Source organism: Podarcis pityusensis (genome assembly GCF_964106645.2).
Source record: "Podarcis pityusensis genome assembly, chromosome: 2".
Classification (NCBI taxonomy): Eukaryota; Metazoa; Chordata; class Lepidosauria; order Squamata; family Lacertidae; genus Podarcis; species Podarcis pityusensis.
In genome coordinates this window covers 62,391,875-62,416,621 of record NC_138029.1, presented here as the reverse complement: position 1 = coordinate 62,416,621, position 24,747 = coordinate 62,391,875, and the positions used below count along the sequence as shown (strand labels likewise).

General features: G+C 43.0%; 1 protein-coding gene across 2 annotated transcripts in view; it reads left to right on the top strand.

The window, feature by feature from the left end:
* The window catches only part of ADAMTS2 (ADAM metallopeptidase with thrombospondin type 1 motif 2), a 220,837-nt gene that overhangs the window by 184,689 nt on the left and 11,401 nt on the right, over positions 1 to 24,747 (top strand). For both annotated transcript variants that reach the window (XM_080991360.1, XM_080991361.1), the window contains exons 11-18: positions 7,860 to 8,005; positions 10,118 to 10,293; positions 11,017 to 11,150; positions 12,045 to 12,168; positions 12,869 to 12,949; positions 17,628 to 17,791; positions 18,844 to 19,000; positions 20,549 to 20,681. In XM_080991360.1, the coding sequence (XP_080847486.1) occupies positions 7,860 to 8,005; positions 10,118 to 10,293; positions 11,017 to 11,150; positions 12,045 to 12,168; positions 12,869 to 12,949; positions 17,628 to 17,791; positions 18,844 to 19,000; positions 20,549 to 20,681 (1,115 nt within the window). The remainder of the gene's footprint in view (positions 1 to 7,859; positions 8,006 to 10,117; positions 10,294 to 11,016; positions 11,151 to 12,044; positions 12,169 to 12,868; positions 12,950 to 17,627; positions 17,792 to 18,843; positions 19,001 to 20,548; positions 20,682 to 24,747) is intronic.

The following is a 24,747-nucleotide window of genomic DNA, read 5'->3' as shown; positions in this document are numbered from 1 at the left end:
TGCGTAAGAGAAACCTGGTGGGCAAGCAGCGGCAAGGACAGGCCCATCTGCTTCCTCCAACCAGGTCTCTGTCACACATTCCAGGTCAAATCCTCCATCCACAATCAGGTCGTGGATGGCAGTGGTTTTATTCATAATTGACCTGGCATTACACAGCAACACCTTCAGGTCATGTGGGTTTCCCCTGTTGATTCCAGTATCCATCCGGTCAAGGCCAGACCTGGAGGCAGGGATAGTTCTCAAACAACGACTAAACCTGCCTCCTCGGTAATGACATGGTCTGGTCTTAGCGTAACTCCGCCTCCTGCCCATGATCACTGAGATCGGATGTCCCAGTGCTTCCCCCCCTGTGGAACTTGTCCCAGCCATCGTGTTGGCTGGGGCCCCACTCCCAGGCAGCCCTGATCCCGCCCCTTAAAAACAAAACACAAACTATACAGAACCAATAAAAGAACAAAAAACAAAAACAGAACAATTATACTAAAATTAATCCCCAAACAATTATCCATCTCACCCACCCACCCCAACAAAGGAAAAAAGGGAAAAAAGAAATACAAATTTAAATTGCCACTGACTGCTTGAGGACATTTTAAAACACATTAACCACTTGGAACAGGGAAGCAATCGCAGAACACTTCCCAACTTCCCCAAAAGTTTGTTCCAAATCAGGGCCTGGGCCACGCCCCCTGGGCCAGTTGGAAAAGGCCTTGGAAGGGAGCAGGCCCTGCAGTCCTCACCCAGCCGATGGTCCGAGGCCTCACCACAGCAGGAGTTCCTTTATAGCTGGGAGAGAGGGCCTGGGCCAGTTGGAAAAGGCCCTGGAGGGGAGCAGGCCCTGCAGTCCTCACCCAGCCGATGGTCTTCCTGCCCATTAGTTTCCTACCATTTCCTCCCTGCACCCAGTCACTTTGGAGATGGAGGAAGGCTGAGCCCTCCTTCCTGCTCTGAAATAAACTCAGGGTTTCTGAGAATAATTAATCTCGGGGACAGAGCACCCTTTGGGGGCATCATCTGTGAAGCCAGTTCCCTCCTTCCAGGTGATTGTTTTTGAGGCAAAGTGGGGACTTGGCCTTTGTTCTTTCCCTTTGACGCAGCCATTTTGGGAAGGGATTAGGCTCAGAGAAAATGTATCCTGACCTAAATCCAGGTTCCCCTCCAACAACTGATTCATTGCAGAAGAGAGGACCAGGGCCCTGAGGCAAAGTAATAAAATTATTCTTCCCCGCCCCATCCCATTGCATTGCTTTGTGGGTTCCCACAAGTCCTTTTGGGATTTTTTTTTCTTAATAGCTGGGGAATTAAATAAAAAGATACTGCAAAGGAAATTAACCAAGAAAAAAAATGTTCTCCAAAGTCAATCAGTCCAGTCCAGATGATTTCCCACTGAGAAAGCTGACCTCAGCTTCTCCCAGACAGGAGTCAGATGGATAAATATGTGCTGTGTTAGTCACCACAGAGACAGAGAATCTTGGACTCTTCAAGAGAATTAATTTGCACTGGCTGCCACAGCCTTTTCTGTTGCTACAGCCTTCACTGGCAACCATTCTTTAGCAGATTAACAGATGCAATGGGGTTATCCAATCCTGTCAGTGCATAAGTATGCTGTGGAGGTACAGAGGTCACATTCACACCATACATTTAAAACACTATGAAGTAATGGCTGCCCCCCCCCCCCAAAAAAAAAGAATTATGGGAGCTGCAGTTTGTTAAGGGCAGTAAGAGTTATTGTTGTTATTGTTTAGTCGTGTCCGACTCTTTGTGACCCCATGGACCAGAGCACTCCAGGCACTCCTGTCTTCCACTGCCTCCCGCAGTTTGGTCAAACTCATGTTGGTAGCTTCTAGAACACTGTCCAGCCATCTCGTCCTCTGTCGTCCCCTTCTCCTTGTGCCCTCCATCTTTCCCAACATCAGGGTCTTTTCCAGGGAGTCTTCTCTTCTCATGAGGTGGCCAAAGTATTGGAGCCTCAGCTTCAGGATCTGTCCTTCCAGTGAGCACTCAGGGCTGATTTCCTTAATAATGGATAGGTTGGATCTTCTTGCAGTCCATGGGACTCTCAAGAGTCTCCTCTAGCACCATAATTCAAAAGCATCAATTATTCGGCGATCAGCCTTCTTTATGGTCCAGCTCTCACTTCCATACATCCCTACTGGGAAAACCATAGCTTTAATTACACAGAGTTATTAGGAGACCCTTAATCCTCTCACAGAGCTACAGTTCGCAGAGTTCCCTGTGAAGAGGGCTTGGTTGTTAAACCACTCTACAAACTGAAGCTCTGGGAGGGGAATAGACAACTCTCAGCACCCTTAACAAACTACAACTCCCAGAATTCTACCTGTACTACCGGTACTTCTTGCATTTCATTTCCCTCTGCTTAGAACTCTTTCCCTCACACCTGCTGCCACAGCCCCTGTCACAACATATAATACTGCAGCCAGCAGCGCCTGGTGCCCAATGAAACTGGAGGAGCAGAAGACAGGGAGACCCAACAGTAGGCAGAACCAAAGCCAATGGCGGGTAGAGCCAGAACCAGTGACAAGCAGAGCCGCCCCCTAATTAGTTGTAAGTAAGAAGACAGACTGAAGTGGGCGGGGCATTCTCCACTGCCTGCAACTCAATAAAACAATTCACACATATGATGAACTGGACTCAAGTCCATGAAAGTTTACGCCATAATAAAATGTGCTAGTCTTTAAGGTGCCACAAGATTTTTCCATTTTTTAAAATAGTTCCTTACTGCAAAAGATCTGCAAAAGAAAAGGATGAACTATGAGACTAGTAGTAGTTTAAATAATAATAATAATAATAATAATAATAATAATAATAATAATGGAATCATTGTATCGGCTTACCGTGTCTCTTATAATGGTCAGCCACTAAGAACCAAATTTGTTTCTATCAGTGTGGTTCCCTCCTCCTCCTTATTTCAAATCCTGGGTTACTCCTTTCATCAACTCCCATGACTGGATACTTCTGGAACTGGTTGATCGTTGGAATTTCTCTCATTGCCACTGGCAATCTCCGTTCTGGTTCACAAGAAAATCGAGGGAGTAAGCAGTATGCATGAAACATTCCCGCAAGATGTTTCTTCATCTTTCAAGTCGTGGGGGTGACCAAAAGAAGTTATCTCATTTCTGGAAATAACGTTGTGTGAATTGGCAATGGATCTTGTGTGAACATCTCCTGGGAGACCAAATATTAGTATTTAAAAAAACGATTCCAACGTGAGATACAGCTTTCACTTAATTATATTTTGACCTGGAATATCTTACTGGCACACTGAAGAGCCATTCTGAACACCCTGTGCCTCCTTTACTTTTTTTTTTTTATCAATTACTGATCCCCCATGTCACAGACAGCTTTTTCATTGTCACTGTTCTACCAACTGTAGCCTTTCTCTCCCTTGACGGGTTAATATTTGGCAGCATTCCCACTATTTCTCTGTTACACTAGTCACCATTTTATGCTTAAGGGAGATTTTACTTTATAAACCCTTCTCCTTTGTTTTCGTTGGCAGTGGGTGTTTAGCCATATGCTTTGCATACAGTGCCTGCCAAATGCCTAGATCTGAAGGCTGGTTAAGCTGAATAACATTTGTTGTGGAGTTCATTACTAGGAAGAGCAAGTGAATGATTGCACTTGTTGCTCTGGCCATCTGTCTGTCGTGCGCATGCCCAGCTCCCCATGCTGACAGGAACCATTAAGACCCATAAACTGGAATTGTATTATTATTATTATTATTATTATTATTATTATTATTATTATTATTTTATTATCATTATTATTAGTAAATGCAATACTCACAAACACAAAACAAAACACAAAACAAACTTATTATAAATACAACTCCTTAATTCCTACAAAAGAAAACAATTAAACATACATTAACCAAAAGAAGTATCAACTTAAATTACAAAAGAAACTAAACATAAAAACAAAAATCTTGACTTCCCTCCACCTATGTGTGACTTCCTTTACAGTATTTCTTTTCTTCTTTTCGCTGTGTTAACAATATTATTTTTAACTATCTTCTCTTATACCCATTTCTTCTTAGTCTTTTACTCTATAAATTTCATGCATTGCATATTGATATATTTATACCAGAACAATGTTTTTTTATGTATTCCTTCTTGCAAGTCCACTCCTCTATCAGTTTTGAATTGGAATTGTAGATCAGCATAAGGCAACAGTATTGCATTGAAAATATTTCCCATTCTGGGGTGGGGTTTCTAGCTTAGAGTTTCTAGCTTACTGTAATTGGAAACACAGCCATCTAAAACGGTGATCCTCTCTAGCCTTTTGCTGGGCCGTTGCATACTCCCACTTGCAATATTTATTGATAAGTTCTTTCAAGTAAGAACTTTGAAGTAAATTAAACACTGCGTAAAATAATGTCCCTGTTTCATTTGTTTTGCGTTGTACGGCATGCAAATTAAGTGGGCAGACATTTCCTAGGCTTTTGCAAAGTTTAAGGCTTGGTAGCTGCACTTCCGGGGTGGCGCCATCGGTAATGTCAGATTCCCTCTGATTCGGAGGGACTAGCTCCGCGGAAAACGGGTCTTTCCCGCTACGGCGAAGCGGGGACCCTTTCAAAAATCACAGGCGGATGAAGCCTGTGACCATGGGACTAGGCGGGCACCTTTAGCGCCCCCCCAACCCGTAAAGGAACCCACTTATGGGCTCCGGAGCGAAGAGGGGGAAGTGGCGCAGTGCTGAGAGTCAACTGCTTCTTCCGTGGAGCGAAGCCGCACAGCCATTGCCGGAGAGTGCTGCCTTTTTCCTGGGACAATTTGGCTTGTAAAACAATTATCCGTGAGTACTTTAATTTCGGACAATTGGACTTTAAATAATGACCTGCGAGTAGAAAGGAAAATCGGACTAAGAAATTCATCTCAATTTGGCACTGAAACGGGAAGGTCTAAACAGGAAGTCAGCCTTCCGTTTCTTGTAGATAGATTAAAGCAAAGACATGGTAAACTAGAGTTCAGAAAATTGCTTGTAAAGGATTAACTTTCATCATTTAAAATTGTTGAACCCCCTTTGGAAGCAGGAGAAGAGGGGGGATTTTTTCCGGACTGTTTAAACCTGCAGAAGAGAATGTAAAGCAAAGTAATTTTCCACTGTCTTGATCCTGGGAGCGGGGTGTCAGGACTGACATTCTTTGGGAAGCTCATTGACCAGAGACAAACGTCTTTGACAGATAGTTAAAAGAAGAGAAACATAGTGATTCCATTGTTCTCCTTCGCATTTTAAAGGAACAAATATTGACAAAATATCTGAAAAAGGAAACTTTGTTGTTAGATCTGCCTTTAAAGGAAAAGAACAAATAGAAGTTCTTCCCCTAGAGGGAGCCTGTGAAACTGTTACTAAATCTGAATCGGGGAGCTCTGCAGCTGCAACAGATTACGATCGTGGGAATAGACTTCTGACCTTGCAGAACAATGTATTCAGAAGCTCTGGTGCGTGCTTTCTGCAAAACAAGTGCCCTACTGGAACAGCTACATGAGAAGACGGACTTGATGACTGCTGCGATCAGAAATTTTGGACAGGTAGTGGGAAACTATATAGAGCCCACCCAGGAATCAAATCAGGAGTGTGCTCTGACAGATCAGATGAGGGAAGAGGATGTTGCTGAACCTCGGGTGCCAGAGATGGAGGGAGTTGTGGCCCAGTAGGAACATGAGTTCTTGGATCTGACAAATGAACTTGGAAAAAGCCAGATTTGGAAAGATAAAGTTTGGTTTGGTTCAGAAATGGGGGGTTGGATAGACCCCCCTATGCAGGGATGTTTGGATTTTTCAAGTCTGGCAGTGGGCCGTGAGATGTTTGGGGTTGTGGGGGCTCTTAATTCTGGAGGGACTTTGAAACATGTTTTTAAATACCACATGGAGTTTAGTGTGGAATATGGAAAAGGGACTGATTTGTCGAGAAGGGTCAAAAACACTGTCAAGTTGGAATTCCCACGAGTGAAAGGAGCAGGAGACAAAGTAAAGTACAGGTATAAATATGAAGAAGAGCCGTGGAAGGGACATGGAAGAGACTTAAGGGCCTTGGACATAAGATTACCAGGTTAATGCGCTAGATTGATGGGATAGAAAGGACTGACAAAACCCGGGACCAGGAGGAAGAGACGCTGGATGAAGATTGGAAGAAAATTTTTTTTTATTAGGATTGCTTTATAAAATTGATGAATGTTAGAAAAATGTTGGAACGAAACCATTTGGCTTTAGCAAAAATGTTAAAAGAATTATGTAAGAATATGTTATGGTTATGAGAAACTGGTATAAATAAGATCTAAGTTCCAAGTTTTAGGGTCTTTTATAGTAAGATAAGGTTAAAATAGATTAAGGTAATGCAATGACAGAATATTATGAAAAATGGAAAGGATTTGCTGTGACAATTAACAACTAGGATACAAAAAAAGGGAGGAGTGAGGAGGTCAAAGAAAGAAGGTAATGACAGTTAAGGATTTGAGAATATTGGATTTGTTTTTAAATGTTTGTGGCTAATTTTTGCCTTTTGATTGTGTTGTGTTACGTGCTTTGTTTTTATTTTTTTATTTTGATTTTTATCAATTTGTATTGTTTGATTGTGGTTTGTTTTTCTTTTGTTTTTTCTCTTTCTCTTTCTTTTTTGTTTTTTCTGTAATTCTAAAATTCTTAATAAATATCATAAAAAAAAAAGGCTTGGTAGCTGCATAGCTCAGTTGGTTAGAGTGTGGTGCTAACAACACCAAGGTTGCAGGTTCAACTTCCGGAAGGGACAGCTGCATATTCCTGCATTGCAGGGGTTTGGTCCAGTTGATTCCCAGGGTTCCTTCCAACTCTAGGATAACTTTTATGATAACTTACATTGATATCCAGTGGGTGCCAGTCTGTGGGACCAGGAAGCAAACTAGGGCAAGGTATAAGAATGTGAGAATGATCATGCTTGCCCACCACTTTCTGTCCTGACCAACAGGTGTTGCAAAGTAAGAGCCTTTTTAAAAGTCTCCCTTAGTGATCCATTTGTCAGTAGCTGAAATCAGAATGATTTGGGTTAGCACTGCCCCCCCCCCCCGTGTATTCTTCTTCATAGGATGAAATAGTAGACAAGGAGTAGACATTGTTTATAGATAACATTAGAATGAAGGATTTTTTTGTGCTCCATTTTTATTTTGAAGGACTATTTTTAGATCAAACTTTAGATCAAACAAATACTGCTCAGAGGTGTCATAATAATTATTACCTATAATGTCATGTGAATGCCCAAAGGGCTATGAAATAAGAAATGCTAAAGGTTCCACTGCAGGTTCTTGTAAACTGAAAAAAAACTTTTTCCTCTTGTTGTTGTGTACAATCTTTTTCTCACCACTGCAGATATATTGTTCAGAAGAAATCATAGCCAAGCAACTTTGGAAGAAAAAGCCTAAATTTTACTTCTTGAAACATTGGCATGAATTAAATTAAAATCCAAATGAATTTTGGTAATATTATTGCTTCAGCTGGAACCATGCTGGGTCAGGCCAATGGCCCATTGAAGCCAAGATCTTGTTCTCACAGTGGCCAGTCTGGTTCACAGTGGCCAGTCAGGTGCCTATTGGAACTCAGTGAGGGGGACCTGAGGGCTACAGCACTTTCCCCACTTGTGGTTTCCCATGCCACTCACATTCAGGGGCATACTGAGCCTGGCAGTGGGGGTAGAAGAAGCTGACATAACATTGGTGCAAAGGATTCATCAGAAATCTAGTATCTGGTATTGCTTTTCATCAGTATGTAGACTGAGGAGCTTTCAGTCTGTGTCCAAAAACTAAGACAACTTTGCTGTGCAATGTGACTCATTGTGAAAATATGCATCCACGTATGCTTTTCTCTTTTTAGCATTGTTTTAAAGGTCACTGTATCTGGTTAACTCCAGATATCTTGAAGCAAGATGGAAACTGGGGGGCATGGAGTAAATTTGGTTCCTGTTCTCGAACCTGTGGAACGGGAGTGAAATTCAGAACACGGCAATGCGACAACCCACAGTAAGTTGGACCTAAGCAAGCTGAAGACCAGGAGCGGGTGGCATGGGGTGGGGATGGCTTCCCATGTCATCGCTCTCTCAACAATGCCTGTGGTCCTCATCAGAATGGGCAGAAGTGAGGTGTGGACTGTGCAGCTACACTGGGGAGTCAAGCGCAGTGAGTGGCAGCATTTCTGTTGTTGGGACCACGACAGTGCAGAACTGCCCTACCATGCCTGCCACCTCTGCCAATGACTAATAAACATTTGTGAGTTACAGGTAGGTAGCAGTGTTGGTCTGCCGTAGTCAAAACAAAATAAAAAAATTCCTTCCAGTAGCACCTTAGAGACCAACTAAGTTTGTTATTGGTATGAGCTTTCGTGTGCATGCATGTGTGTATTGGAAGAAGTGTGCATGCACACGAAGGTAAAGGTAAAGGGACCCCTGACCATTAGGTCCAGTCGTGACCGACTCTGGGGTTGTTGCGCTCATCTCGCTTTATTGGCCGAGGGAGCCGGCGTACATCTTCCAGGTCATGTGGCCAGCATGACTAAGCTGCTTCTGGCGAACCAGAGCAGCACACGGAAACACCGTTTACCTTTCCGCCGGAGCGGTACCTATTTATCTACTTGCACTTTGATGTGCTTTCAAACTGCTAGGTTGGCAGGAGCAGGGACCGAGCAACGGGAGCTCACCCCTTCACGGGGATTCCAACCGCGTATTGTATGCGTATCGGAAGAAGTGTGCATGCACACAAAAGCTCATACCAATAACAAACTTAGTTGGTCTCTAAGGTGCTACTGGAAACATTTGTGAGAGAGACACTGTTAAATTACTATCAGAAATTCACAGAAACAATTGCTTGAGACTATGTTTCATCCTTAGGTGGGTGAAATAATGCAGACCATTGACTGTATACTGGATTAGGAATTCACCATGGCCCTCATGCAGGGTTCTCCTGCTATGCACACAGCCATTGCTTGCCTTTTTTTTTGGCTGTTGCTCAAAGAGGCAGTCTGTACCCACATGTAAAATAGTTGGAATAGGATTACAAGTTGTCAGGGACTGGCCTGGGACTGGAGATCTGCCTGATCCTTCCAGAGAAGAAGAAGACAGTTCAGAATTACAGCGGGTTTGAGGGAGGTCTCAGCTTAGAGGCAGATGAGGGGGAAAGCTGGGGAATAATGGGAGAGGAGAAGAAGAAAAAGAAGAAGAAGCACCAGGGGAGCGACAGCTGATGGACTCGGTGTCTTTAGAAAGCATTCCAGACCCCACCCTCCCAGAACATGGTAGGTCTTGAAAGTGGGAGAGCAAAGAGCTCAAAGGCAGAGGGCACTTTTCAGCACCCATAATGATGACTCATGAGGAAGTGGGAGAGGCGGTGGGGATGGAGATTCACTCAGGGCAACACCATTATTCTGAGAGGCTGCATTCCCAAGGCTCTCTATGTGAATATTGAATAAAAACAGATGGTAAGGACTTTTCCTTGTCTTGTCCCTTCCTGGCAACCTGCTGTGGGAGTTGGTGCCTCTGCCGCCTGACACAAATGCAGTTTGTCGCCATTGCTGGTGTAAAACGAAAAGTAGAAACTTTGGTTATGAGTATGCAGGATTAGGTACTTGCAGGACTGAAGCCAGAGTGAAAGCTTTTCCTGGTATTTGGTCTTACTACCAAGGATAGAGAAGAGAGAAGAGAAGAGAAGAGAAGAGAAGAGAAGAGAAGAGATTAAGGGTGGCATTTAACTATCCAGCACCAGCAGTAGAAGCACTGTGCAAGGACTTCTGCTTACACAACAGGAGCCCCATTGTGCAAATGGAAGTCTTGCAATGCATATCCAGATGGAACTGGAAGAGTGTGGTGCTGAATTCCACCCTAAGTAAATTTTTTTTACTGCTACTGAAATCTGTGGGACCAGATATATATAGGTCCCACTAATTTCAACAGTTGTGATTCAAGATCTCCACATGTAGCTTGCTTTTGTAGAATTATCTCTGTTAATTTCAGTGGAAGGAGCCAATCTACTCCTGCAGTTGATCTCTGAGGCTCCAAATATGAATTCATTAGTAATAAGAAAATTTTATAAGTGTCACTGATGTGATGTTATTTATTAGTCTGGTTTTGTTCTTATTCCTAGCCCAGCTAATGGAGGTCGTACATGTTTTGGACCAAGCTATGAGTTCCAGCTTTGTAGCACAAATGATTGTCCTAAAGATAATGAAGATTTCAGAGAGGAGCAGTGCAAACAGTGGGATCCTTATTTTGAATATCAGAACAAGAAGCACCATTGGCTTGCATATGAGCATAGTGATGGTTAGTACACCACTTCTTCTTCTTCTTCTTCTTCTTCTTCTTCTTCTTCTTCTTCTTCTTCTTCTTCTTCTTCGTGTTATTGCTTTCTTAATGGCCTTGGTTCCAGTCTGCCGTATTTGAAGACTGTAATTTCCAGTGTATGGAAAATATTACCACCCATTGGTTACTCTGCCAAAAGTCTCAGCTTCATTTGGAGAGGGTGGATACGTCGTCAGCTCCTGTGTTCATACATTACTTGGCATCTACTTTGAATTTTGTGCATGAAGTATGCATAAGCATACACTACTGCAATGGCACGTCAAAAAAGTGGATATAAATTTGCTTTAGTGGGTTGCCAAATTGATCAGGTACCCTATACACATACACATATTTATGATCTTGAGTGTGGTCTAAGGTTACCAGATTTTTTTCAATGAATCCGGGGACACTTTTCAACTTCCTACTAAATAGATGGATTTTGTCAGGGGACTGATTTGTAAATACGGGGACTGTCCCCGAGAAACGGGGATATCTGGTAACCTTAGTGTGGTCCACTTCTCCTGAACTTAGTGGGAACCCCTCTACATGGATCTAAATTCTACTTCTAGTGGGTTGATTGGAATCTTTGGAAATCTGCACATTTTTATTCAAAGATCATGATTTTAACTGAATTGCCTTCTGCAGTCTGATCGGATAAGAACCATCAGCTGAAGAGATAAATCACAGGACTCTTTTCCCTTGTAGCCAAAGAAAGGTGCCATCTCTATTGTGAGTCCAAGGAGACTAATGACGTTGTCTATATGAAAAGACTGGTGCATGATGGAACAAGGTGCTCATATAAGGATCCTCATAGTATCTGTGTGCGAGGAGAGTGCCTGGTAAGTGGTGGCATCAATTCCTTTTTCCTGTTTCTTATTTGCAAGAATGAGTATAATATCAACATTTCAATGGGACACTTTTCTCCATGGCGGATCTACAAGTAAGTAGTCATTTTAAGTGTAATCACTGAAGTTTACTAAAAATCAATCCTGCCATGGTTCATTGTTTTACTAGAGTCTCTGAAAACTTACCTGCCTAAGAAGGATGGAGTTGGGTTTGGAATTGGGCTGAGAACCGTTCAGCCACGCCTAGTACCTTTGCAAAGTGAATTCAGTATCTAATTTGAGAAGGCTCTTGAGCATACAACTAAATTGATTTCTGTTCAGGAAAACACCATGGTTGCAAGCCACAGTCACATGTGCATGAGAATGTCATACATATGCAAGATTTTATTAGCTTCTCTATCCGTCTACTAGACCTCCAAATGGCTTCTTAATCTCCTCTTAGCTACTGGAAAAGAAACACCTGGAGGTCTTTGTACTGGGGCTCTTCGCCATAGTGTGTGACTAGAGGCCTCGTTCATTTCTGGAGTACCATTTCTTCATGTGGGGGGAGAGAAATGTGTACTGTTGTCTTCAGTGTTATTTTCTGAGCATGAATAGCCAAATATTTATGTGAATTGGATTAAATGCCTGCAATATGCTCAAATCCTGAATAGCAACATGTACTTGAAATCCTTTGATAATGAATTAATATCAGAGTTCAGTTAAGCAAGCAGTTAGAAACCAATTTATCAGGGTGAAATGTCATTATAAAAACTCATGTGGATATCAACATGCCCTTTTAGGAAGAGACAAATGTGCTGTTTATTATATCTTTGTCTGGTGAAAAGAAAACCCGGAGGAAAATGCAGGCTCTTACAAGCAGGAGTAATTGCTTTTCATTCTCTGCAGAAAGTTGGCTGTGACAAGGTAATTGGCTCGTCAAAGCAAGAGGACAAGTGTGGCGTGTGTGGTGGAGACAACGCCCATTGCAAAGTGGTGAAAGGAACATTCTCCAGGGCACCAAAGAAGCAAGGTCAGTCCATTTTCTGTATAGCGCTCCTGCCCCAGAGAGGCATGCAGGAAGATTTCAGAAGGACATAGTAACTTTGTTTTTAACATCTCTTTTCCGGTGCTGCAACAAAGCATTGTGTTTGAACAGCTTCTGGTGCAGAACAGCAGAAGTACTTTCCTGGAAGTACTATGGCCTACACCAATAGGGCCTATGGTGTGTGTGTGTGAACCCATTTGTGCACTTAAAAAGGCTCAGTGGATTGGGGGCTTATAGTTAAATCCTAGATATGTCTACTTAGTGGGCCTTACTTCCGGCAAGGTTGTTCTTCCTTCTTGGTCTAAACACCTTCCACGGGGCTACATTTGTGCATGTCTGTATTCACTTTTTGTAGAACCTTTTTAGACTTTGATCTGCTTAGCTTTCAAGTGAGCCAATGGGCAATTTAAACATACTTGGTTTGTTTATTTAAATGAATTTAAATGCACTTCAGATATATACATATGCTCTCATTTTTTAGGAAATCCTCTACAAAGAGGTGTTTGATACTTTAGAATACAAATTTGTGTCATAAAATCTTATAAAACACATAGTCAACAACAGGGGTGCCAGCTGGAGCGGAGCCTGAGGGACCTTGCCCCCCAAAGGATGGCTCAGTAATCTGACCCTCTTTTCCTTTCTCTGTAATAACAACAACCTGCACTGGTTTAATGTGTCCCTACAGGTTACATCAAGATGTTTGAAATCCCAGCAGGTGCACGGCACTTATTAATACAAGAATCGGATGCCTCCATTCATAATCTTGGTGAGTATTACATTATCAGCATTGTTCTATCACCATCTTTTTCTGTACATTTGTTTTTACTGACGATATGAAAATATATTTTGTCTGTTTAAAAAATAAAATCAACCAAGAGAAGAATTTCTCCTTATGAGGAAACTAATATTATGACAATGAAATTGCTGCATACCACCCCAATCTCCAAGTGGTTTGAGATACCAGAGGTTCCAGGCAGTTACCCAGGGTTTGGTTTCCTTGGAATGAGGGACAGTGGAGACTGTGTCTTTAGGATATATGGTTTATTTACACATATATACAGTCATTTTGTCACCCCCCTCTCAGTGATGACCCCCCAGGGTTGCCCGCACCCCCACACCCCCTTCCTCCGCCATTGCATGCAGTTTCCATATTTATTTGTTACAGAGAATGTGCTTCCTAGTCAATGGGCTCACTGGTTCTGCTTTTGCATATGCCTTTATAGCATCCTGGTGCATTCAGTTTCAGATTCAGAGCCATCCATCGCAAGGATGCTCAATCAATCACAAAGCTTAAACAGTAATTGAAATCCTCTCCTTCCAATTCAGCGGATCAATAATAGACAATGTCTTGCAGAATGTTATTAATTAGAAGTGGATTCACAACAAATAGCCTCGTAACTGCCATGAATCACTCCCCCCCCCCCCCCGTTTTCCTTTAGTAAATGCTTCCCCTGCACTGATGTTCCGTGGAGCCTCGTGGGACTCATAGCATTCTTTGTACAAACTTATTCCTTATGCTGGACAAACTGTTTCTGATGAAGCACGGGCAATATATAAACCTCCGGCTTTTAAAGCCTGGTATCGACCCTGACAGCACTTTAGGAAGGGATTGCAAGAGACACAAGGGTTGGTCCCCCCACCCCCACCCCAGAGCAACAGAGAAGGCAAGGCAACAAGTGTATGAAACTGCCACATTTGGAATTATTATTTTGACAGTCAAAGTAGGAAGAAAGATGAAAGAGGACTTAATTATTTTTAGAGATTGGCCAGGAAATTTGGCTGTAGCAAGGTTCAGTAGCAAAGGCTGCAGCAACATTTGAAGTGCAGAAAAGAGATAGAGTGAGACGGTAGACCCCTCAAGTTCAAAGGGGCCTCATCTAATCCAGTCACCTTCACAGAGGAATGATTTGCTGTACTTAGCATCTCAGCCAGATGATTCAGCTGAAGCGATTTCCTTAGGTAATTGATTCCATTTGCTAAGTTCTTTCTGAAGATTAATAAAACTCAGAGGCAGCATACGCAGTGTCAGCCTGCACACATGTAACCCATTTGCAGTCTGCTAGCCATGTAGAGCTTATAACCAGGAAGTCATTAACCTCCTGTTTTTGCCATCTACCTGGGGAAGCTAAAACAGGGAGCTGTCAAACACCTCTCAGGCCAGAAGTTACCTTCTTGCAACGTTAAGCCATTGATCCAAATTCAAGCACAGGGATATATCCTTAAATGGGGTGCATATGGAAAACTGCTCCCTCTTTTGAAGTCAGTAGGGAAGCCCACCCAGGCACAAACTGAGCATCTGAAAGCACATGGAGCTGTGGAACAGAAACATTTACCTAGAATAGCATGTGTTGGCATGTCTTGCTGATTCAGTTTCAGTTTCTCATCCAGTGTAAGGCCTTCTCAGTGATGGTGTTGGATAGTCCTCAGTTTGAACCTGTACATTTGTTTGTTTGTCTCCTATCTGTGAAATTTTCAGATTTCAATCTTATATAGATTTACCGCTATGGGACTTAGTTCTGAGTAGATACATGTAGAATTTCACTGTAATTTTTTTTTTATGAGGGATCAAATGAAATATACATAGGACTAAGCTCCATTCAGGTGTGTAGCTGAAATAGTTACACACTCCACCAGAAAGGAAATGGAAGCATTGAGGAAGCAGTGGGTGTGGAAAAAAGGTGTAGCAAAGGAATGATGGATCCACACCCCCAGAAAGCAGTGAAACATCCAGGTGGAGAGGTTTGGCGCCCAATTTCTCTCAACTCATTTGATTATCCCCATGTTGGTTAAACCTGAATTTATAGAAGGGAAACATCAAGACTGGTGTTATTCAAGGATAACATTGTGTGCACTACACAAATTAAATGGGAATGCCAGCAGCCATAAACACACAGTGAACTCTGGTGTGGACAAGCTCTGAGTGTAATAAACTGTTAGTCAAACTCAGAGTAGACTCACTGAAATAATAATAATACGTTCTACCATACTTTGAGAATGACTAACATGGTATATTTCTCAGTAAAGAGATGGTGCCCCTGAGCAGGTGCAGAGTGAATTTTCTAAACCACTTTCTAATTTTAGAGAGACCCCCACACACCAGCAAAGAACAGGTGGGTTTGTTTCCAAACACACTAAAGCCCCAATATGTGTGTGTATTATATAGTGAAAAGAAATCAATCACTGCGCATACTCTCTGGCATTCTTATCTTGTTACTTCAGGCATGAAGAAAACAAGATTCTAGGGCAGGGATCCACAGGGACAGGGGCAGGAGACTTGTAATGCAACAGGCAGGGCAATGCTAACAGAAATTCAGCTGCTTGATCTGGAAACATAATGCATGATTTGCTCTGTTTTTCGTCTCAGAGCTGATGTAAGACACACCATTGAAGCAGACAAAAAAGACCAGGTAGCTGAAAAGATACTGGGGATGAAGAGGCAGGACAAGTATTTGTTTGGGTCTGTTAGAACAGAATTCACAAAGTAAAATAATGCACAATAGACGCCAGTTGTTCCTTGTGAATGTATTTCTTCACAGCTCTGTTATCAGATAGGTTCAGCTGGTTCTCCGATTCCAGGTCTGCAATGCAAAATCAAATGAATGGCATAACATAGGCTCAGCCCCAAACGATTTATCAGCTCGTAGATAAAATAGCTGACTGCACTGAGGGCTTCCTTCCAAGGGAGAGGGCTGTGACAGGGTGCGAGAGTCAGCAGTGTCTGTTGCCCGATGACAGAGTCACTCCCTGTCGAGTCTGCAGTGCCAACATATTTTCCTTCAAATGTTGGGGAGGCGACGTCGCCATCTCTGCACACCATACAGAGCAGCAGCAGCAGCAGCTCCTTGTGGTGAACTTTGCTGAGACACAGATCCTTATGAGGAGAGGGCGAACTAGGCTGTATGCCTGAGACCCTTCTAATTTCTGGATCCAGCAAGGATTGAATTTCTGGCTCTGGGGCACCTCGTCAACTCCTTGTAGTTAGAAAGATAAAGTCCAAATCTGAGAGTAATTATTATTATTAATTAATTAATTAATTAATTCCTATACCGCCCTATACCCGAAGGTCTATGCGAGCTAGAAGCTGGCAGGTTGCAGGTTGGGCTAAGGTTACCAAAATTTTTTCAATGAATCGGGGAAAATTTTCAACTTCAATGGATTCTGTATGGGGACTGATTTGTAAATCAGGACACTGTCCCCGGGAACCGGGGACATCTGGTAACCTTAGGTTGGGCATCTGGGAGACAGAGCTATGCCTGTTTTTTGTTGCAATCCAAGGCTGTGACTATGGGGGAAGCAAGACCCTCTTGGGGTGATAATGCTCTGAACCCCTCCATCATAGGCTCAGGTTGTATATATGTGTGAATAAGCCATATATCATAAAGACACCACCTTCCAAAGGAAACACATATCCTGGGTAAGTGCCCAGAACCCCAGAATCTTGCACTGCTTGGAGTTTGGGGTGGCATGCAAGAGTACAATCTCTACATTTTCCTTCTGGTCAGTCAAGATAGCACCATCTACAGATGAAACGGTGGACAGGGTTTGCCTTGCAGGCAACTTGGGTCCCTGGGTACCTAAAGGAAGGTTAGCTCCATATCAACCAACAGACGCTGAGATCACCTGACAGTGTTCTTCCTTGGATCCACCCATCATCCAAGATAAGGCGGATGGTCATCAGAGAGAGGGCATTTTTGGTTCCGGAGTCCTCTCCCTAAAGAGGCCTGCTTGGCACCTGCTCTGTTGTCCTGTTGGCAAAGCGCCCCTACCCCCTTTTTAAGGAGTTTTTAGATCCTAGTCTGCTGTCTTATTAGGTGTTTTTGTTCTCTTTTGCTTTTATGACAATTGTCCTTTACATTTTTACTCACATTTTTATATAAACCAAATTGGGATCTTCTCTCTTTTTTTTTTAGTGAAAAGCAGTACGCGGGTGGTGCTGTGGGTTAAACCACAGAGCCTAGGACCTGCTGATCGAAAGGTTGGCGGTTCGAATCCCCGCGGCGGGGTGAGCTCCCATCATTTGGTCCCAGCTCCTGCCTACCTAGCAGTTCGAAAGCACCCCTAAGTGCAAGTAGATAAATAGGTACCGCTTTATAGCGGGAAGGTAAACGGCGTTTCCGTGTGCGGTGCTGGTGCTGGCTCACCAGATGCAGCTTCGTCACGCTGGCCACGTGACCCGGAAGTGTCTTCGGACAGCGCCGGCTCCCGGCCTCTTGAACAAGATGAGCGCGCAACCCTAGAGTCGGTCACAACTGGCCCTGATGGGCAGGGGTACCTTTACCTTTACCTTAGTACTGTATATAAGTTCTCTAAATACATCTAATAAATAAAGCAAGCAGACAGACCTCTTCCTGAAGCCTTCCAGTCTCAGAAAAAGAGGGAGGGCAGAGAAAGAGAAAGTGAATTGAAGTCTCTTGAAGATGTTATATTTGTCCTGTTATTTCTAGCTATCAAGAACCGAGATACAGGGAAATTTATTTTGAACGAAGAGAACTACGTGCCAGACTCCAAAGTGTTTGTCAACATGGGTGTAGAATGGGAGTATCGGAACGATGAGGATAGGGAAATGGTGCAAACTATGGGCCCCTTACGTAATGGAATCACCGTTCTGGTAAGTAACTTGAAGATGAGAGTGTCTAGATTAGACTGAGTCATACGTACAGTATTTTATGGATTGCATCTGTTAGGACATCTGTTTTAAAAATCAAGGGCATATTTAATGGTGGTAACTTTATATATTGCTACATCTGTGTGTAGAGGTTTCAGATGTAGATGTCCAAAAAACCAGACAAGCTGGCTTACTTGCAAGGGAGAAAGCAGGTAGCAGGGGAAAAGCAACACAGCTTCCCAGGCAGATATACCTAGAGAAAGGCTGGAGAGCCATAAGAGTGAGGCCAGAGTCTGGCTGTTGCCCAGGCAAAACTACTACTCTGGCTGGGAGTATTTATTGAGCATTTTCTGGAGGAAGAGAAGTGGAACTATACTAAGACGTGGAAGGACAGTACCTCCTCTTCTTTCTCTACTCCAAGAGGTTCGCCTTGTACCTACCTCATTGTCCTTTTAGTGCCTGGAAACAATCTTTTATTTTCCCAAGCTGTCTTTAATTTGGGTGGGTGGGTGTGTTGTTGTTATTGCATTTACTTTTAAATTGTTTAATTGTACCCGCAATAAATAAACAAATTCTCTACAGCTGTGGTAGCCGATGTGGATGTTACTTTGGATGTTATTGTTGGGCTACAGCTTCTATCAGGCCAAGGCAGCAAGGCCAAAGGTATTTGGAGTTGTGATCCAACATCTGGAAGGCACCACACATTGGCTACCCTGGATCTACAGTTTTGAGTGTCTCCCCACAAGGAAACAGTAGTGGGCAGTCTCTTGGTCCTAATCCTGCCCATCCTTGTAGTAAGCCCTTCTTGCAAATTCTGTGAGAAGGGAACACATGAGTGTATGATCCGGTTGTCGTTAAAAGTTGTATATATCATAAGAATACAGGACCCTGAAGGTCAATCCCACACATGGACTGGGAGAAAAGTTGCCCTCTATCTCTAAAATGTGTTCTGAAGCTTAATTTAAGGGGGGGGGGGCTTTTAATCTGTTTTCAGAGTGTCTCTATGATATTCCAAATGACCTTGCTGAAAAGGTATGCCTTATTTGTCTGACCAGGCAATTCCTCATGGTAACGTCAAGATTACACTGACATACAAGTACATGATCCATGAAGACTCTTTGAATGTTGACAACAACGACGTTCTGGAAGATTCAGTAACGTTTGAGTGGGCTTTGAAAAAGTGGTCACAGTGTTCAAAACCCTGTGGAGGAGGTAACGAAAGGGTGCTAACTGATGAATATGCATAGCTTTCTGAGGGTTACTTAGGGGGGCCATCCTATGCACACTACCTGGAAGAAAGTCCCACTGAACTCAATAGGACTGTTTTCCAGGTATACATGCATAGGATTGTACTATGTAATTGTGTATGTGCTCAGACATGCAGATGTATATCATCAGCAGAACATATGAAAGGCCTTCACTGAAAATCCCCATGTTTGTGGTGATACCTGTAATGAATTATCCACCCATTGCAGCCCATTTGATTTCAAATTCACTAATGACAAATTTGTACATGTAAACTAAATCAAAGAGTAAATGTACCTGAACGTCCTCAGTTGTGATTTAATGGGTGGGTAAATGAATGAATAGCATGAAAATGCAGGTCTAGAAACACTCTCTAAGCAGGCTATTTATTGCTGCTCATTATTCATACTGTATTGCACATTTAGAAAGCAGATAGCAGGTTGAATGCATGAGGACAGCTCCATTCAGTAACTGAGAGAATATAAATGAATGAGTGCTGGCAACATGTTTTAATGTATAAGCATTCCAGCACAGAATGTACATTGTAGCCCATAGAAGATTGAGCCATGGATAACTGCTAGTGGGTTCTGCAACCTGCTTCTGGAAGATGTATGCATCTAAATAAGGACCTGTTCATTCATTTCCTGGCTCCCATAATTCTATCTGCTGTGCAATTCAGGACCTGCTTCAAGCTCTCTCATTCTACTTTTACCACCTATTAGGTAAGGGGAAGCAGCTACTTCAGGCAGCAGGATCCACAGGGGCAGCAGATCCAGCCTCCAAGGAATACATTGCCTTTTTCTGAGTGCAATGTGCTGCTTGGAGACTGGATCTGCCAGCTCTTCAGCAGTGGTCCCCCTGCTCCCTACATAGCGGCCTCTCAGTGAAAAGGAGACACTGCTGGTCTCCTCCCACCTTGTTCCCAATGTTGATCTTTATTCCCTACCTTCTTCCTGATGTAAATCTTCACTTCCCTATTTTCCCCTTGTGGGCCGGGGGTGGGGCAGCATTTTGTGATTCGCCTCAGGTGCCAAAATGTCTTGGGCCAGCCCTGACTCTACCCAACCGTAACATTTTCCCACATGCCAGGTAGTAGGTAGCAAGTACACTGGAAGATCCCACATCTTTGTAAGTGTGGGATCTCTGGCACAGTTCAGACACTTTGTGTTCCCCCCCCCACTCCCCCCAGGATTGTGTGTGGGAGCCCTAGAAGCTGCCATTAGGCTTGGGGTTACATGAAATTCTTGTTGTATGAACTGATGCAGGAAGTGAAACAGGCCGTAGAATTCATAACATTGGTTTGTCCACAGGATTCCAGCCACAAGGCAGGCCTGCGAGCAGCTCCCCACATTCCCATGGATGATCTCGAGGGTGGTAAATAGTCATCTGAATCAGGCCTCCCTGCAAAACAGAGAAACTCTCATTTTACCCCTAGCTTAATAGGTCTCATAGCAGGTTTCAGGGCATTCTGAGTTGTGTGGAATGCTGAAGATAACAGAAAGTCTCTTTCCTAAGGTCATCAGTTTACAAAATATGGTTGTCGGAGGAAGACTGACCACAAGATGGTTCATCGCAGTTACTGTGAGTCCATCCAGAAACCAAAGCCCATTCGCAGAGTGTGTAATCTCCAGGAATGTTCCCAGCCAATGTAAGCATTTCTTTCTACTGGAATAACTCATCACTGTTGCATAATAATCAAGAAGTGCCTGGAACTAGCCTCAAATGACCTCTCCACTCCCTTCCTTTGTGGCTGCTTTAGGTTAGAACTGCTTTCTAGCCGTGGTGTGTAGAATATTGCCCAAACAGAGTTATGCAATGATGTAATGTAATTCTCAGAATTTAGCTTGTTGCGGGGAAAAATTCCCTAAAAATTAATGATTCCCCAATTCCAAAGTAGATTTTGATTTGGGGGGTGGCAGCGGCAGCGGGGGGTAATTTCTGTTTTATGGATTGCATACCCATTATGGGCTGTTATTGCAGAAAATGTCAAAGACTAGTCCTAATCGAAACACCAATAAAACTCGCAGCCTAGCTTTTAAAGATGTGGGTTAGTTGGGGAGTGGGTGGAAAGTAGGTATTCTTGGCTTGCAAAAATAACTGTTTAAGCAATTATTATATTTTCCAATTTCATGCTTTATTCTTGTTACAGGGTTTGGTTTTTTTGGGGGAAAGATATTATTTTTTAATGGCTTGGATTAGGATGGATGAGATACTGTTTGGCCCCATCCACCTAAAGAAATGCATACCCATATGCAATTTAAGAATGTATAAACAGTATTATGGATCATTATCACTTGTTGGATAGAGAACAATGAACATAATTCCATCACACTCTCAGATGCGCATCCAAGGGCACACCCAACTGAGAATGCAGTAATTCTGCACTTTGTTGCTTTAAATAGGGATCAGATTCCAATGTGCTTTCACATTTGCATCCCCATTCATGTCTCACGCAACTAATCATGCCATTATTCTGTTTACACACAAATAGAGTGTGAGCCTGTTCATCCTTTAGCCGTTAGAAAACTGTATAATTATTTTGTGGACATCACAACAAAGGAGTACACTGATCAAAAGCTTTATTTTTGTTATTGTTGCGGGATTTTGAAAGTGAGTAGTCAAATTAACAGAAAAAGGGAATGGATGGGCAATGATAGCTCCAGCCTGCATTCTGGCAATTCTGTCCCAAATCACTAGGCTGTAAGGAGTTGGAATCTTATTTTAATTCTCTGTTTAAGTTTCTAATGCATCCATAATGCATAGCTTGTAGCAAGTAACAACAGAATATAACTAAAATTAATTAAAATTGTCATATGCTCTTTGGCTGGCCCTCAAATGCCAACAGACAAGGGAGTCTTTACAGTGCTTCTAAAAATGACTCTGACTTTGGTAAGTAAGCAAAGGACAGGAGTTCCTCTGTAGTGATAAAAAGCATTGATAAATATCTCTATGGGTGGTATTCAGTTAATTTTTTACTCAGTGTAGATCCATTGTGAGGAATTCAACGTAGTGATGTAGCCAGTGCTTTTTTCTGGGGGGACGCATACCCCTAAACATTTTGTGAATCTAAGTTTGGCCTCATTGAGGGGCAATATTAGAATATGAGTAGGAAAATGAGAGTACCCCTAAACATTTTTTAGGGGGGGGGGAGCACTGGTTACAGCAGACATTCTGCCAGCCCAAGCCAGATGGAACAATTCCCCCCTCTCCTCTGCCTGTGCACTGCTCTGTGTATGGTTCTCCAAGCCCCTGCCCAAGCCAATTGGGGGGGGTGCATGGGGAGGAGTGTGGGGGAAAGCTCCCTTGCACTAGCAGGAATCTTTGGGTTGGCTTCTGCTAGTGGCGGCACTTGTTAGTTGAATCCGGACAATGAACTCAATCGACCTAACTAAGGTCAGTGGGTCTACTGTGAATAAAATGTGACTGAATGCCCCCCTATATGTCCTTGTGGTATGGTCCAGAATGTTCAGGCGGTATAGATGTTCCTGGCTGAACTTAAAGAACATGAGTTGGCAGGCTCTAAGGCTCCACACACCCTTGCTGGGAGTAAGTCCCATGGAACATGGTGGGACCTACTTCTGAGTCAACATACCTAATATCAAAGTCATTTTACATTTCAAAAAGATGAGCTTCAGTTCTGCCTAGAAGACAGCAGGAAGTCAGTGCAAGCTGTGGAACAATCTGTGCAATGCCCTCTGTCACTTTGCACACCAGTGGGAGCTCACAAGCAGTCATCAAAGACAGGGCTATGCGGGCAGGGTGCTAGGAGAAAAGCTAGTAGGAAAGAGGTCCCAAACCATGGACATTAATTTGAAGGTCTTTAAAGGAACATGTTTAGGTTGGGGGTGGCATCTCCACTGTGATCCCAGTCCCCTCCCCACAACATGTTCATTGTGCCTGAATTTAAGGTCTGAGAGGGCACCTTCTAGGCATTCCCAGGGAGACAGAGGAGTGGCCATTAGCCTATTTGGCCCTAAATGATCAGGAGGGGTGTGAGCACCATCTACAGTGGGTGCTCCGTTCACCCAGACCTCAGTCTGTTATTGAACTGTGTGTGCTCTTATACGTTTTCGGGTACAAGAAACTGGGCTAGATGGAGCCTGAGCCTGACTCTAATGCACTTTGTTACATTTTCCACTATTTCCTTGGCAAAGCTTTGGGGCCAGAGATTTGAAATGCTGGGGTTTTTAATGTTTGCATTTTTAGGACGTAATTGCCATCCTCTGTGTCACCAAGGCTGGCTCTCGGCAACAGCGGGGTGATGAATGAAACTCCTTTTAACCCTACTGGGAGTTGCAAGCTCCCTTTTGCATCATGGTGTCTACTGAATTTTGAAAAATCCAGAAAGTACAGAGGTTAATATTATATTCATTAGCATAGTACAGTAAAGATTTAGAAGGACTTTAGCACTGCTCCTGAGAGAAACACATAAGATTGCTCTGAAAGCTTTATAATGGCAGGACAAACTGCATTGCTGTGGCCCTCATTCTTTCTCATGCGGTTCCTTGGTTGATTGCTGAATTGCCGGCATATCCAAAGCAGCAAATTCATCTCTAAGAATTATGCTGCTCCTATGCCAGCATCTACCAACAACACTTGTTTTAGTGGTTTATCCCCCTGCTGGTTTCCACATGAATTATTTAGAACATTACAAATAGCTGTTGTTACGGAGCCTAGAAGGAAATTCTTTTCCTGTAAATCCAGCAAAGCTGCCACAGGCAAAACAAACAAACAAACGTTTCATGGGGAGGGATCTAGCACAATAATTCAGATCACTGTTAGGGTGCATAATGAGATCTCGTATCTTTTGTGCTTATGTAATAATATCTGTCGGTTTAATGGCTCAGTATTTTTGTGACCATGTAAAGTTTCCATACGTTATCCTTACATTTAATTTTAATTTTAATTTTTGGCAAAAGTTTAAAGATGTCAAACTAGGAAGAGGGCGGGCCATCAAAATGGTTTCTAAACTACAGTTTTAAAAAACTACAAAGTATTGAAGAGGCTCAGTGAAGCTCCTAGAGTAGAATGTTTTTGTTGTTTCCTTCAACTGTCATAATTCAAGAATGGAACAAAATTAATAACTTGGATAGATAAGAATACATGCAGTGACAGAAAACAATTAATTATTCAAATGAAAACCAACAACATTACACAGCTATAATGCCATGATTAAACATTCTTAGAGACGTCCCGCTAGGTTTTTCTTCCTCCTCAGCTTGAGCAGCCCATGCTGTGTCAATCATTCCATCATAGCATGCCTTCAACTTGCCAGACAGAACAATCCAAACCCCCCCCCCCCGGAACCAAGCCAATTTAGGGGAGAGAGGGAGCTGTATTGTGCTTCCACTGACAGAACTCATTAGTTGAATCCTGCCCCGGATGTTCACTTCTAGGAGACAAGAAAGCAGCTTCATTTGACCCTTCTGTTTCCTTGCCAGGAGTTTGAATTCCTTCCTAAGGCATGCTTAGAGGAAGACTGACTGAAATCAATGCGGCTTATGTTGGTCATGACTAAATTGTCCCATTGATTTCAACTGGTCCACTCTAAGCATGACCAAGTCTGAATCCAACTCCATGTGACCTACATCAGTTGTGAAAAACTCTCACGTGTGGGTGGGGGATTAGGGCCTATAGGTTTCCCAGCTGATGTAATGCAATTTGCTCATGTGCATCCTACCTGATTGGCACACCATGGATATGTGTACAAGATG